The sequence below is a fragment of the Canis lupus genome, chromosome 3 (assembly GCF_003254725.2).
Source record: "Canis lupus dingo isolate Sandy chromosome 3, ASM325472v2, whole genome shotgun sequence".
Classification (NCBI taxonomy): domain Eukaryota; kingdom Metazoa; phylum Chordata; class Mammalia; order Carnivora; family Canidae; genus Canis; species Canis lupus.
The window spans coordinates 40,641,209-40,657,601 of record NC_064245.1 but is presented as its reverse complement, the minus strand read 5'-3'; the positions used below and the strand labels follow the sequence as shown (position 1 = coordinate 40,657,601).

At 42.0% G+C, this 16,393-nt stretch overlaps 1 protein-coding gene across 1 annotated transcript in view; it reads right to left on the bottom strand.

The window, feature by feature from the left end:
* The window catches only part of ADAMTS17 (ADAM metallopeptidase with thrombospondin type 1 motif 17), a 326,151-nt gene that overhangs the window by 248,748 nt on the left and 61,010 nt on the right, over positions 1 to 16,393 (bottom strand). Inside the window, exons 5-6 of the mRNA XM_025436907.3 lie at positions 1,795 to 1,878; positions 730 to 887 (exon numbers count right to left, since the gene is read on the bottom strand). Coding sequence (XP_025292692.1) covers positions 730 to 887; positions 1,795 to 1,878 — 242 coding nt within the window. The remainder of the gene's footprint in view (positions 1 to 729; positions 888 to 1,794; positions 1,879 to 16,393) is intronic.

Genomic DNA, 16,393 nt, shown 5'->3' with positions numbered 1-16,393 from the left:
TGTTTCTGCAGCCCTGGCCAGCTGAGATCACATTGCGGCTGCCTGTATGGAAGGCTGTCTTTGGTTTCTGTTGCCCACCACCAGGCCCCCGGCTTCCCTCTCAGTCTGGAAAAGTCCAGCTCTGTTATCTAGAAAGCTCAGCTACCTTACTTGCACCAGAACCTCCATGTGAATTCCCCAGGCATCTCTGCCTCCTGCTCATGTCCCAGGAGGGCCCCAAGGATGGGGCCAGCACAGCACAAGTGTGCCTTTGTGGACTCCCTCTCACAGGAAACTAGGAGTATCCATTCACCCTCCAATAGTACGCTTAAGCCAGGTAGGAGGCAGCCTCCAACACAGGTTAGCTCATTCCCAGTGAGCGTTATATATGGTGCCAGGGAGAAGGAGTAGATGAATTTTCTTGGACGTTTTAAGACTCTTGGGTAACCAGGATTTTGCTGCTTTTATATTAATGACAACAACAAAAACAATTATGGCTAACAATTTGTGTCCTTACTTTGGGTTGGGCATTGTGAAAAGTGCTTACTGTGCTCACTGAATCCTCAGAACTCAGGGTTAGGTATTGTCACTTATCCTCATCTTACTGATGAGGATGCCAAGGCTCAGAGAGCTGGCCCAAGGTCTGATTTCCAAGCCTGAATTTCTAGCAAACTGCCTTATTTTCCTCTGCAAAGAGGAACATGTCTTTTTCCTGTCATCTTTGCAGTTACAGACCAAATCCAGCTTTACCTGGTAACAAACACAGCCGCATCCACGGGGGGTGTATCATCCTTCCCTCCTGGAACCTGATTATTGCCAAGGTACCGTGCTCCTCCATACTCCTCATTCTGCCAGTGACAAAAGCTCTCCAGGGACCGCTCGCCATGGTGCCCAATGGACAACTTGGCCTAAAACAAATTGGGGATTGGGGAAGGAGTAGTTAAAAAAAGCAAACACCAAGGAAGCTGGAGTTTATATTTAGAACATTAGTGCAGAGGCAGCTGCTCACTGGGACATCATTCAGTGATGTGCTTCTCCCAAATACAACCCTAATGTGGGTAGAACGGGGCAGAGACCCAGAGAGAGGCCAGGCCTTATTTGTAAGTTTAAATGAAGACTATGGGGGCATCTGGGTGGCTCAGTGGTTGATCAGGTCATGATCCTGGTGTCCTGGGATCATGTCCTGCATTAGGCTCCCCAGGGGGAGCCTGCTTTTCCCTCTACCTATGTCTCTGCCTCTTTCTCTGTGTCTCTCATAAATAAATAAATAAAATTTTTAAAAAAATGAAGACTATTTAAGAAAAATATTCTTTTTGGTTGGGCTGTATGTACCCAACCAAGCACCAGTCCCTCATTTTCAAATTCATTGCCCAACTCCGTAGGCAACATGATCACATGAGAATGCACTCAACTCAAAAATCAGAAAACAATGCTACAATGAATCCAAATTTTGCCTGATGCTGGGAGATAGCTCCAGAAGAGTAGCCCTGGGTTTCCTGAGACCTCAACATCCAGATTTGCACAGGTGAGATGTGCCAGAGTGTCAGAAGGGTGCACACAGGTCCACTGCTCAGGGTTCCCTTGAGATTCCAACATGATCACGTGCACACCAAGCTTCTAGTAACAGTACCCACTTCCTCCCACTGGATGTCTCCAGTGCCTGGTCCAGGGCACACTGTTGCCATCTGCAAAGCCCTGGAGAGCAGACAAGACTGACAACCACCAGCACTTCTCCTGAGCACTCAATGGCAACTAGGAGACTTGAAGGCCAGCTACATCATCTGTAAGCCCTAGAGGGTGCCTGTTTGGACTTACAGGCCGTTGTCGTAGCAGGACGAGTTTGGTAACTTGAATGTTCACCTTACTTCCAAGGCTCTGGTGCTGAAACATATTGTACACCTGTCAAGAGAAAACAAAGAAATAATGATGTAAATGTAAAAATTAAGAAAGATACACTGGTGTCCTGGATGGGATCCTGGAACAGAGGAAGATGTTGGGTAAAAACTAAGGACATCTGAGTAAACTATGGGTTTTGGTTAATAATCATCTGTCAGAATGCCAAAAAAATTATCCAGTAGGCAGAGGACCTGAACATATATTTTTTCAAAGATGACCTACAGATGGCCAACAGACACATGGAAAGATACTCAATCATCAGGGAAATGCATATGAAAACCACAATGAGATATGACCTTACACCTATCAGGATGACTGGTATCAAAAAGACCAGAAATAATAAATATTGGCAAGGATGTGGAAGAAAAGGAAGCCTCATGTTGGTGGGAATGTAAATTGGTACAGCCACTGTGGAAAACAGTATGGAGGGTCCTTCAAAAATTAAGAATAGAATACCATATGATCCAGTAATTCCACCACTGGGTATTTACCCAAAGAAAATGAAAACACTAATTTGAAAAGATAAATGTACCTATGTTTATTTCAGTATTATTTCAATAGCCAAGAAGATATGGAAGTAACCCAAGTGTCAACTGATAGATGAATGGATAAAGATGTAGTGTGTGTAAATACACACACACACACACACACACACACAATGGAACATTACTCAGCCATTAAAAAGAATGAGATCTTGCCCTTTGTGACTAGGGATGAGCCTAGAAAGTAGTATGCTAAGTGAAAAAAGTCAAAGAAAAATACCACCTGATTTCATTTATATGTGGAATCTAAAAAAACAAAATAAGCAAACAAAAATAGACTCTTAAATTCAGAGAACGTGGGAGAGGCGTGGGGAAGATGAGTGACAAAGGGGATGAAGAGGTATAAACCTACAGTTATAAAATAAATAAATCATAGAGACAAAAAGTACAGTATAGGAAATATAGTCAATAAGATCATAATAACATTATTTGGTGACAGATGGTGACTATCCTTATGGGGAGCACTGAATAATGTATAGCATTATTGAATCAATATGCTGTACACCTGAAATATAACATTGTATATTAATTATGCTTCAATAAAAATAATAATACATCAATATTAGTTCATTAGTGATACCATGGTATTGTAAGATATTACTAAGAGGAGAAATTGTATATGGGAACTCTTGATACTATTTGTTCCAATTTTCTATGAATCTAAAATATAAAATACAAATGAATAAAATATAAATGTTTATAAATAAATCATAAAATAGAAATTATATTAATTAAAAATTATATTCATTTGAAAATTATTTTAAAAAACAGCTTGCATTGTTCCAGTACAAAAAAAACCTGAAGAAAGAATAATTATATGAAATTTAATTTTCAATGTTCATAAAGTCTCACTGGAATTAAAAATATATATATATATAGATATGTGAGAAATATGATCCAGATTTTATTTAAAAGGCTTTCTGAGGGGCTCAGTCAGTTGAGCTTCCGACTCTTGATTTCAACTCAGGTCATGATCTCAGAGTGGTGAGATCGAACCCTGCATCAGGCTCCATGCTCAGGGAGGAATCTCCCTGAGGATTCTTTTTCCCTCTCCATTTGCCCTTCCCCCCATGCTCTCTTTCTGAAATAAATAAATCTTAAAAAAAAGAAAGTCTCAAAAAGCTCCCATAAATATGAATTCCCAAAAGAAATATGCATATGATCGACAATTCTGGAATCATACACACAAGTGTGCATATATACACAAAGCTAAGATGGAAATCAGTTGTTTAAAAATAAAAAGGCATAGGACATCAGTTTCCAAAAGAAGCAATGGATATTAAATAATCCTGACAGAAAACTCAAAACTCCCATTCTGGGTTCTTGTGTAGGAGGTTGAAGGGGACTTTAAATAGGGCAAGGGGGAGCTCAATGCCTGCGGCCATCTGCCATGTACCAGCCTGTGTCACCTCTATCCCTCATCATAACCAGTCAAGGTCAGTGTGTCCACTACCTTCTGCTCATCAAGAGAAAGCCACCTGCTCAAGACCCACAGCCAGTTAACTATGACCCCAATTCATATCCAGGCTTCTCCAGCAGTAAGACCATCCCCCCCACCCAAAAAAAAGACCATTCCCTAAACTTATTCTAATGAGTTTAGGGAAGTGCATCATGGAGACAGAGTTATAATAACAAAAGAGGATTTGTCTACCTATCATTGGTAGAACTCAATTATAAAGATTTCAATATCAAAAACATCAAAGGAAAGCATTTCAAGGGGAAGAGAGATAGGAAATCTCAAACAAGGCAGAAGAATCAAAGTTGACATGGATGGGAAGAGCCTACTGAATGTGAGGATCCCTGGATCCCTTTCCTATAATATGGACAAAGCAGGGTATAATGGGATAGATCGTGTAGGTGGTAGTAGAAGATATAGAGAGAACACGGATAAGAGTCTTTTGAACACATCGGGAAATATTTCAGCTTCACTGTGTCCTGGTTGTTTCTTTATTTTTTTATAGTTTTATTGAGATACTATTGATATATAACATTGTGTTATTTTTAGGTGTACAACGTGATTTGACATATGTATATACTGTGAGATGATTACCACAATAAGTTAACACTCATCCCCTGGCATAGTTACAATTGTTCTCTTGTGAGGAACTTTCAAACATATGACATAGTATTATTAACTATAGTCACCGTACTATACATTACATCCCCAAGACTTAAAACTGAAGTTTATAGCTTTTGACCCCCTTCATCCATTACCCACTCCATAAGCAAACTCTTCTCTGTATCTATGGGTTCAGCCTTTTTAGACTCCACATAAAAATGAGATCATACAGTATTTATTTTCCTCTGACTTCTTTCACTTCTTTTTGAATTGTCTACTTTTTTTTTTTTTTTTCCTGACAGACACAATCTACAAGGGAGAATTTCCAGCAGGGGCATTAAGATTTTCTCCAGTTGGCACTGTGTTCCTCAGTCCATCAGCAACAACATAAAGCAACAACCAAAGCAGACAGTGTAGCCACAGTTAATTCAGGCCATGTGAAGCTGGACACAGAGTCTGGCATACAAACGTCAGAAGCCAGGCACGCACAATGTTTCAGCATCTGTGTGACAAAGGAATTAGCTGTGTCATTGCTGGGATCTTACTCTTTTAAAACCATTATTAAAGCAAAAGAAAATCTTTGTGTAACTTAATATTCTTTCCCACAAGGAAAAACAGAACACATTTAGTTGTTCTGTTCTTACTCCATACCTCCTCCAATTTTTCCCCCCACAAACAAAATAGTAATCATTTTTTTTCTTTTTTCTTTCTTTTTTTTTTTTTTTTTTTTACACTGGACTATCTGTAAGCCAATTCTGAAGTCATGTCTTAATTACCTCTCCCCAAACCTGGGTGAAGAAGGGGAAAACACATAACTTTTTCCTTGTTTTGATATTTTGAGAACCACCCAATGGCTGCGACTCAAATTTTTCCAAAAATATTCAGCAGTAGGATTGGGCCCAAACTGGAAAACCTCAATTCAAAACATGAAAAATAGGAAGAATGAAAATCTGCCGCAGTTCTGAGGGAGAAACGTCAAGTCATACAGGATTTCAAGGTACAATTTAGTTATAGCCTAGAACATCAACATCAGCCAGGGATGTTAAAGGATATTGTTTAAAGGTTTCAAGGAATAACACAATAAAGCACTCTTCAGTGGTTATTGTGACATGCCACATAAAAGCAGCATCAAGAACTCATGTTAAAAGGTGCAAATTTCAGGAAGGAAAAACTATAGGAACAATCTCCCTGGTCAGAAAACTTCCATTTCCTCCTCGCTCAGCTGAGGATAGTTCTGTGCATTCTATTCAACCACTACCCCAAAGACTCAGTCACTTCTCTTGGGGCAAGTGCTCAAGACAGATGTGAGATGGAGGGGAGACAAGGCTTCATGCTTCTGGGGCTGGGAGATGGGTACAGAGTTTCAGTTCTGCAAGAGACTGGTTGCACAACAATGTGAATATACTTATACTGAACTGTACACTTACAAATGGTTAAGACGATAAATTTAATGTGTATCTTACTGCAATCAGAATTCTTTGAATTAATTTTTGGAAAGAAGCTTCATGCTCTAGCAACATTCTCTATGAGCCTGAAGGCAGGCATTTCCCTGTGACAGATACCTAGGGTGCTCACTTCCAGGAAAGCAGATCTGGGAGCCTGACCATGGCTAGAGCACCTCGTCACCTGACGTGAGCCATACCACGTTCCCACAAAGCTGGGCAGAGCACAGAGCAGGGCAGATGCACAAGGATCTCCCTGGCAGCCCAGAGCCAAGCCACACAAGCCAGATGAAAATCTGACGACAGCCACAAACACAAAGCAGCAGGCCCCAAAGACATGTAACAAAGTCTCCTCATCTTTTTTTCCCATGGAAATTCATGCTCAGGAGAAGTCCTGGAGGTGGCAGCCATATGATGTTTAGGGAGACACCTGGTTGGGCAAGGAACAGCACGGCCAATCGTCTGGAAATTTTGTCTCCGGCGTCCAGCTCTGGCTGCGTCCTGGCAAGTGTTCAGAGCCCTGGCTGCATTTGTCACATTTCCTTGGCAGCCTGGGGGCCAAGCTGGGTGGACCTGCTGCCAGCAGCACAACGCAGCTCTCCTGGCTGGGCAACTTGGGGACTCTGGACAGGGCCAGAGAAGAAGCAAGTGACATGTGGGGGAGGAGTTGTTCAGGGTGCCCATGCAGGGTTTCACAAGAGCACCACCTACCTGTGCTATTCGGGGCCTCTCCTGGGACAGACAGGGATTCAAATCATATTTGGTCCCCATTTCAGAGCCCCCTACAGGAAATTACTCTCTAGCACAGTGCCCCCCGAGTGGGGTTCCTGAAGCAGCAGCACCAAAGTCACCTGGGCATTTGCCGGAAATACATTCTGGAGCCCACTCCAGAACCACTGAGTCAGGGAGCCTGGGGGTGGGCCTGGCCACCTGCATTTTACAATCCCCCTGGAGGCTTCTTCTGGATGGCTGCTGGCATGTGGGAGCCAGTGAGTACTCTAACATTCTGATGGTTTCTCTGGGCACCACAGCGAGGCGTGTTGTCTGTTTTGCATGGTAATTGAATAAAATTGATGTCATTTTTTCTTCAAAAAGAACTTGCCTGGAACAGTTCACGTTTTCATTTCACTCCATGGTTGTTAAGGAAGCTACAAACAACCAAAGATCTGTCAAGTGGCCCTGTTTTCCAATTTGGCTGCCCAAACCCAGGGGTTCTGGGGTCAACGCCACCTGTTTCCATCTGCAATTGGTTCTTTAAAATATGCCTGCTCCTGTGTCACTGCCACCCCCAACCACAGGAAAACCAAGATACATATGTAAAAAGGCACAACAGCTCATTTGGAAAATGGACAAAGCCAAGTCCAGAGGACCACTCTGTAGCCCACTGCCAGCTTTAAGATCCAGTTTGCCAGTGGCTTTTCCCTCCTAGTGTCAAGCAGAGGGTTTTTTTTTTTTTTTTCCTTAACACAAGTCAGGGCATGCCCTTCTTCTGCTTACCCCTCTGCGGTAGCATCTGCTCACACAGGCGGTACTGAAGCCCACTCTCCCCTCCCTGGCCTAGGAGACTGTGAGGCTGGCCAGCTGGCACACCTCTCACTGCGCCCCTTTCCCATCACCCAGCAGAAACCACCTCTTTCTGTGCCTCCCAAATGCCATCTTGACCCCCACTGTCTAGCTCTTTAGTGCCTCATCCCTTCTAGGTGGAGCATTGCTTCTTGTGGAGGTGTCCCTGACCACCTCGTCCACTTGCTAGTGCCTGGAGCTTTGTATAGCAGTTGATAAAATTTGCACACAAATTTTACTGATTTGTGTGGGGAACACTGTCTGTTGGTCCCACTGCATGAGTTCCATGGGAATGGGACCGGCCATCGTCCCTATTCTCACCCCAGACCCTAGAAGGTGCCATAGAAATATAGCTGAATAGAATTACTGGGTGAGCCTCTTTTTGACTTATTTTTAATTATAGTAAATACATAGAATATAAAATTTACCATCTTAAACACTTTTAAGTATAGGCTCAGTAGCGTTAAATGCATTCACATTATTGTACAATGATCACGACTATCCATCGACAGAATTCATTTGTTTTGCAAAACCGAAACTCTGCACCCATTAAACAGTAACTCCCCATTCCCCCTCCACCAGGCCTGGCAGTCCCCATTCTACTTTGTCTCTATGAATTTGACTACTCCAGGGACTTCATGTAAGTGGAATCATACAGCATTTGTCCTTTTGTGCCCAGCTTATTTCACTTAGCAGAGTATCTTCAAGGTTCATCCACGCTATAGTATATGTCTGAATTTCCATCCTTTTTAAGGTTAATATTCCATAGTATGTATGAACCACACTCTGCTTATCCATTTATCCATCCATGGACACTTGGGTTGCTCCTCCTCTTGGTTATTATGAACAATTGTGCTATGAACGTGGGTGTACAAATATCTGTTTATAGCCTGAATTTCCCTTGAGTGTATACTCAGAAGTAGAACTGGTAGATGACATGGTAATTCTATTATATATATATATATATATATATATATATATATATATATATATATATATATATATTAAACTACCAGTCTGTTTTCCATAAGGGCTGAACCATTTTACAGTTCTATCAACACAGCACGAGGGTTTGATTTCTCTACATCCACTCAACTTGCTATTATATGAACTTTTAAATTATAGCATCCTAACCAAAATGGTTGAAAGGCAGTAAGAGATACAGGCTTCCAGTTAGGGGAACGAACAAGCCATAGTGATGAAAGGTACAGCAGAAGGAACACAGTCTCTGGTATCATGATAGTATGGTGACAGATGGTAGCTACACTTTTGGTGAGCATAACTCAGTTATTGAATCACCATGTTGTACTCTTGAAACTAATGTCATATTATGTGTCAACTCTACGAGAGATAGGTAAATAAATATCAATAATAAATATCCTAATGGTAGTGAAGTCCTATTATGGTTTTGATCCACATTTCCCTGATCATCAGTGACATTGAGCATCTTTTCTAGTACTTAATGGCCACTTCCAGATCTTCTTTGGCGAAATGCTTCAAGTGCTTTTGCCAATTTTTAAATCAGTTTGGTTTCTTTTGTTGTTGCGTTTTAGTTCTCTATATCCTAGATATTATAAAATATGTATTTGTAAGTATTTTCTCTCATTTTACGAGTTGCCTTTTTACTCTGCGGATAGTGTCCTTTTATGCACAAAAGTTTTTTAATTTGATGAAGTCCAGGGATGCCTGGGTGGCTCAGTGTTTGAGCATTTGCCTTTGGCTTAAGTTGTGATTCCAGGATCCTGGGATCGAGTCCCTCTCATCAGGCTCCCCATGGGAGCTTGCTTCTCCCTCCGCCTATGTCTTTGCCCCTCTCTACATATCTCTCATGAGTAAATAAATCTTTAAAAAATATAAATAAATTTGATGAAGTCCAATTTACCTATTTCTTCTTTTGTTGCCTATGCCTTGGTATCATAGCCAAGAAGTCACTGCCAAATCCAATGTCACGAAGTTTTTTCTCTGTGTTTTCCTCTAGGGATTTTATAGTTTCAGCGCTTATATGTTCAAGTCTTTAATCCATTTCAAGATAATTGTTGTATATTCTATTAGGTAAAGGTCCAACATCATTCTTTTTTATGTGAATATCTAATTTTCCCAACACCATTTGTTGAAAAGACAAACACTTCTCCTCATAGAATGATCTTGGCACCTCTGTTGAAAATCATTTGACCATATATGTCGGGGTTTATTTCTAAGCTCACTCTATATTTGCTTGTATCCCAGCACCAAAGTGTTTTGATTACTATAGCTTTGTAGTAAATTTTGAAATCAAGAAGTGTAGAGTCCTCCAACTCAGTTCTTTCTCAAGGTTATTTTGGCTACTCAAGGTCCCTCGAGATTCCATGAACATTTTAGGATGAATTTATTTCTGCAAAGACAAATATTGTTGAGACTTTGCTAGAGACTGCACTGAATCTGCAAACTGCTCTGGGTAGTAGTGGTGACATCTTAATTAAGAAGTCTTCCAACCCATGAATGTGGATGTCTTTCCATTCCTCTCCATTTTCTTAAATTTCTTTCACTAATATTTTGTAGTTTTTAGTGTACAAGTCTTTCATTTCTTTTATTAAGTTAACTATTAAGTATTTGTTTTTGATGCTAATGCCAGTGAAATGGTTTTCTTGCATTTTGGGGTTGTTCTTTGTTAGGTATAGAACTCAACTGATCTCTGTGTGGTGGCTTTATATACTGCTACTCTGCTGAATTATCCCATTCTAAAATTTGAGGGGAGGAAGTTTTAGGATTTTCCACATATAAGATCACATCATCTGTGACTAGAGATAATTTTACTTTTTCCTTTCCTATTTGGATGCTTTTTCTTTTGTCTAATTGCTTTGGCTAGGCTATCAGTATTATGTTCAATAGAAGTGGTAAAAGCAAGCATCCTTGCTTTGTTCTTCATCTTAGAAGAAAAACTTACAGGTTTTCACCCTTGAGTATGATGTTCACTATGGAGTTTTCATATATGTCTTTCATGATGTTGAGGTGTTATTTCTATTCCTAGTTTTTGGGATATTTATCATATGGAAAGGTATTGAATCTTATCAAATTATTTTTCTAAATCAATTGAAATGATTATGTGTTTCTTCCCTTTGTTATGTTAATATGGTTTATTACATTGAATGATTTTTGTATGTTGAACCATACCTGCATTCTGGGCATACCTCACTTTGTCATGGTATATAATCCTTTTAATATGCTGTTGAATTTGGTTTGCTAATATTATGCATAGGTTTTTTACATCAATAATCACAAGGTAAAATTTTTTTTATTCATAAAGAACTGTAGTTTTATTTTCCTGTAGTGTCTTCATCAGACTTTGTAAGGGCAATACCAGCCTCTTATAGTTAGGACATGTTTTCTCCTCTTCAGTTTTTTGGGTGAGTTTGAGGAGGACTGATTCCTTTATTCTTCTTTAAATGTTCGGTATAACTCACCAGTGAAGCTGTCAGGTGCAGGGTTTTTTTTGGCCAGATTTTTGAATCTACAGATTCAATCTCCTTACTAGTTCTAAGTCTTCCCAAGTTTTTATTTCTTCATGATAATATCTTACTAAGTTTTGTGATTTTAGGAATCCATCCAGGTCATTAAGTTTATCTAATCTGCTGTTATACAATGGTTTATAGTCCTGTCTTATAATCCCTTTTACTTTTGTAGAATTGGTAGTCATGTGCCCACTTTTGTTTCTAACTTTAGTAATGAGTCTTCTTGTTAGTCCCTCTCACTACAGGTTTGATGATTGTGTTAATTCTTTTGAAGAATTGGCTCTTGGCTTTCTTGATTTTCCTTGTTTTTTTTAAAGATTTTATTTATTTATTTATTTATTTATTTGACAGAAAAAGCACACACAAGCAGGGGGAGCAGCAGACTCTGATTTGAAATCTTTCTTCTTTTATTATTTTTAATGTGAGCATTTACAGCTATGTATTTCCCACTGAGTATTACTTTTGCAGAGTTCCATAAGCTTTGATATGTTGTGTTTTCATTATTATGCATCTGTATGTATTTTCTCATTTTCCCTGTTACTTCTACCTTGACCCATGGGTTTAGAGTATGTTCTTTAATTTCCACATGTTTGTGGATTTTCTAGTTTTCCTTCAGTTGCTCATTTCTAACTTAATCCCATTGTGGTCAGGAGAAGATTCTTTGCATGATATCCTTTTTTTTTTTTTTTTTTTTAGATTTTTATCTATTTATTCATGAGAGACAGAGACACACACACACAGAGAGGCAGAGACACAGGCAGAGGGAGAAGCAGGCTCCATGCAGGGAGCCCGACGCGGGACCCAATCCTGGGTCCCTAGGACCAGGCCCCAGGCGGCACCAAACCGCCAAGCCACCCAGGTCGCCCTATATGATATCTTTTAAATCTGTTGAGACTTAATCTGCAGCCTAAAATGTGCTGTATCCTGGAGAATGTCCCATGTGCGCCTGAAAATAAGGACTATCCTATTGCTGTTGTAGAGTGTTCTGTATGTCTGTTAGATCAAGTTGGTTTATCATGTTTTTCCAAGTCCTCTATTTCCTTTATATTTTCTGCCTAGGTGTCCTATCCACTACTGGCAGTGGAGGGGTTGAAATCTCTTATTATGTAACTATATATTTCTCCCTTTAAATCCAGCAATTTCTGCTTCACATATTTTGATGGTCTGTTATTAGATGCAAAAAGACTTACAACTGTTATATTTCCTTGCTGTATTGAAACCTTTGTTAATATATAGTATCCTTATCTCTTCTTGTGATTAAAGTATTTTGTGCAATATTAGTATAGCCACTTCTGCTTTCTTAGGGCTACTATTGGCATGGGATATCTTTTTCTATCCTTTTGTTTTCAACTTAATTGTGTCTTTGGAACTCTGAGTCTCTTGCAGACAGTATATAGTTAGATACATATTTTAATCCATCCTGCTGATCTTTTAAAGAATTCAATCCATTTACATTGAAGGAATTACTGATAAGGAGGGACTGACTGACTTCTGTATTTTACTATTTGTTTTTGATATACTTTATAGCCTGTTTTGCCCCTTGTTTCCTGCATTACTTTTTTGTGATTTTTTTTTTATAGTGAAGCTTTTTAATTCCTTTCTCATTTTTGTTTTTTTTTTTTTTGAGAGATAGAGAATGGCAGGGGGCAGAAAGAGAAGGAGAATCTCAAGCAGACTCCACACCCAGCTCACAACTCAATACAGGGCTTAATCTCATGAACCTTGAGATCATGATCTGAGCCAAAATCAAGTCAGACACTTAACTGACTGAGCCACCCAAGTGGCCCTCCTTTCTCATTTTCTTTTGTATATGTTCTGTAGCTATTTTCTTTGTGGTTACTGTGGGGATTACACTTAACATCCTAAAGTTGTAAATATGCTAATGTGAATTTATTTATTTTAAAGATTTTATTCATTTATTGAGAGGCACTGAGAGAGAGGCAGAGACATAGAGGGAGAAGCAGGCTCCCTGGGGGAGCCCAGTGCAGAACTCAATCCCAGGACCCTGAGATCATGCCCTGAGCCAAAGGCAGATGCTCAACCACTGAGCCACCCAGGCCCCTCTAATTTAAATTTATACCAGCTTAAATTCAATAGCATAAGAAAATTCTTCATATCAAGGTGGTTCTTCAAAAGCAAATAAATATGGAATTGTAACTTGAGATAAGGACCAAGTACAAAGCAGACTGCAAGGATAAAGAAAACAGGTTGGCCTCTTCAGATGGTCAGCAAGGAAAGCCCCTCCAAGGGGACATTTGCCCAGAGCCCGCAAAGATAGAGAAGCTAGTTTGATAAGGAGGATTACTGACAAAGAGAGGCTGTAAGTCACAGAAGAGCTTGGGCCCCCTGAGAAACAGAGGCCAACATGGCAGGAGTTTACTGTTGAGGTGGAGAAGGGAATAATGTCCAGGGCAAGCAGGTGGTCTCAGTTACAGAGCCTGGGAGGGCTGTGCAACACAGGGGGGGTACTCCCCATCACCCACATGGGAAGCCACAGGAGGGCATAGTGCTGCTTAGTAACAAGGCCCTAATTCTGCAGATGAAGCTCTTGCTGGTCCTTCTGTGGCAAGGAATCAAGAGGGAAGAAAATGAACATGAGGAGCCCAGCAAGGCAGCTCCTGCAGTCACCCTCTGTTGTCTGAACAGAGTTGTTGCCAAGGCCAGAGACAATGATGGGCAGTCCATTTTGGAGATGAAGACAAACAATAGGCCCCAGACATGTTTGTGACCCTGAAAGGTGAGACAGGGCTCCCTTGGCCCTGGCTTCGAGTGCTTGCCCTGCTGTGTACTTGCTCATTGGCTGTGCTCCCTGACCACAGCACTGCCCACAAGCCTCCATCTCCTCTGTAGGACGGAAATATAATGAAATACACCAGGTATGAGGAGAAGGAGACACAACCCAGCTTGCCATCACAGACATCCTCTCCTTCCATTCCTCTCAGGCACGTGCCATCAGGAGAGACAGAGAGAGAAGCAGAGACATAGGCAGAGGGAGAACCAGGCTCCCTGTGGGGAGCCCAATATGAGACTTGATCCCAGGACCCCAAAATCATGACCTGAGTTGAAGGCAGATGCTCAACCACTGAACCACCCAGGTGCCACGACACCTAATTCATACATCACAACCATAAGATGCTTTTGAAAATTGTAAGCAAACACATAACACCAAATTCACCCAGCTTTCAATGTGTTACCAAGGCCCTAACAAGTGTCCAGGCCTGCCTTGGGGGATAGGAGCCTGTCTAGATTTAGCTTCAAGGGTCTGATCCACAGCGTGGGTGAACAGGTCTCTACTCAGAGACCCAAGCCAGAAAGTGGGAAGGGTGTGGGAGCTTGGATGTCACCACCCAAAGCTACTTCTCACAGCTTGGAGAGAAACATGGTGCAAGGAAGGTGGCAACCACTCTAGCAGATTCCCTTCCAAATCCACAAAAACTAGGGAAACACAGCCATTTCAATCCAGCAGGATCATAGTAAACACTCTGACAGGAGAGAGGCGGGCTGCTTGGCCTCAGCTTCCTGCTCACTGCACCTGGAGACCTGTCTAATGACAGGGCTCCTCATCCCACCCATAATCCTTTCCCATCCTCCTGGTTTAAAGAAGATCTTGCTTCCTAACAGTAATCCCTTTGCCAGAAGAGCCACAGGAAGAACAGAATTCCTTGGATTTTCAAAACTAGGGTTTAAGAGATTGAAGGACGGTAGTGGCAGAGGGTGGTCTTGTTCATAACAAGGTGTAATGTCTGAACATAACCTGTCTTTAAATTGCTGAATGGTGGCCCACCACTAGAGCAATAGAAACTAGTTCCCAGTGCTGAGAGTCTGTACAAGTGGGTCAAGGAAACTCTGCTTTCCTTTGTTCTCTGGCCTCATCAGACTGGCCAAGAAACCCCACAGGAGGAGGCTGAAGGGTTCAGTATTAGTGCACACATGCCAAATGCCCTTCACCACAATGGCCCCACCCTTACTAGGCATGCTTCATCAAGAAATATCTAAATCCCAAATTAATGTGGTTGGCCCCAGATCTGCCCTCAGCCAACCTCTTCGTGTGAGCAGTGGAAGGGGAGTGAAGAGTGTTGGATTAAAGCCAAGTATAGGGACCACTCAGTCCCTGTCCTTCATCATACCACTGTGGGGGAGTTTGGGGGCAATAGTACCACCCCCTCCCTGCCCCCATCCTGACGATCAAATTATGAAAGCAAATATCAAAGTGGAAGTCTGGCCTCATTACTACTTTAGCTGCCATAATAAGTGTTTATTCCTGGCATTTGTGCTCCGGACAATTAAAAAAAATAAATGAGATGAAATTAACTACAGATGAAAGAGTCTGCTGTGGAGTCAGCCCCACTAGCCCTCCTCCCAGGCTTCCTCTGGGCAGACCAAAGCACAGCAACCCATCATTAACCAGCCACCAGGAGAACTTGGGTTTGTGCAGATGAAGAACACATATTTCTCAGAAACCAGGGCTAGCACCTCCTCCGCTCTCACTCCTGCCCTGTGGTTCAGATCCTCTCTCCCACACACTCTCCATTTCCAGTCCCCACCAAGCACAACTGTGGGACTGCTCCTCCTCCCTACTTCAGCAGCACCACTCCTCAGGACACCCTCTCCAAATGCCCCGCTCCAGTGTCCACCCAAACCCCTAGAGCTCACCCACTCCTTCCTGCAGCCATGTCACACCACCTGCCCTCCCACAAATGTAGCTCCTACCACAACCCCTGCAGGACCTGCCACCCCTCTCCTGATCTTGCAAACTCTTAAACTCTTACTCTTTTCAGCTCAAAGGTCAGCTCTTCCTTGAAGACTCTATGCTGCAAGATCACTCAGCAGCCCTCCACCTGGACCCCAGAGGTCACTGCAGATATTTCTATGGGGTTTTATCTGTCTGCTGATAACACTGCCTTCTGAGGGACGGACCAGGTCTGTTTTGCACCTGGATCCCCAACACCTTAACACAATGCCAGTGGGCTTCAAAAATGCTTGTTAGGGGAGTGGATGGATGTGTGGGGTTGAGATGCATGCAGAAGTCTTTCTGTGTCTAAACTGAGGAATGCAGGCCCTCCCCCTGCACCCATCATGTGAAAGCTTCCCGCTATTCCCATTCACCAGAGAGGTAGACACAGGCTTTATGGCTCCTTCCCTGTGCTCTCAACCAGACAACCTCCCCCCCGACTCTCGTCCAGCCCTCATGGCACACAGAAAGAGCTGATTCACATTCAAGTTGGATCCTGTTTCCTTCTACAAGACCAATGACTCCTTAGAACAGGGACTGACTCGCCCAACTTCGAAATCCCCCTGGAGGAGGTCTGGCATTTAGGAAAGGTCTCGGCAAACCTCTGGTAAGGAATGGCAGGGCGGGCACAACCACCAAGCAGACCCAGGCACTGAAACTACACACTAGGGCAGAGTGGGTGGGTGGGCCCT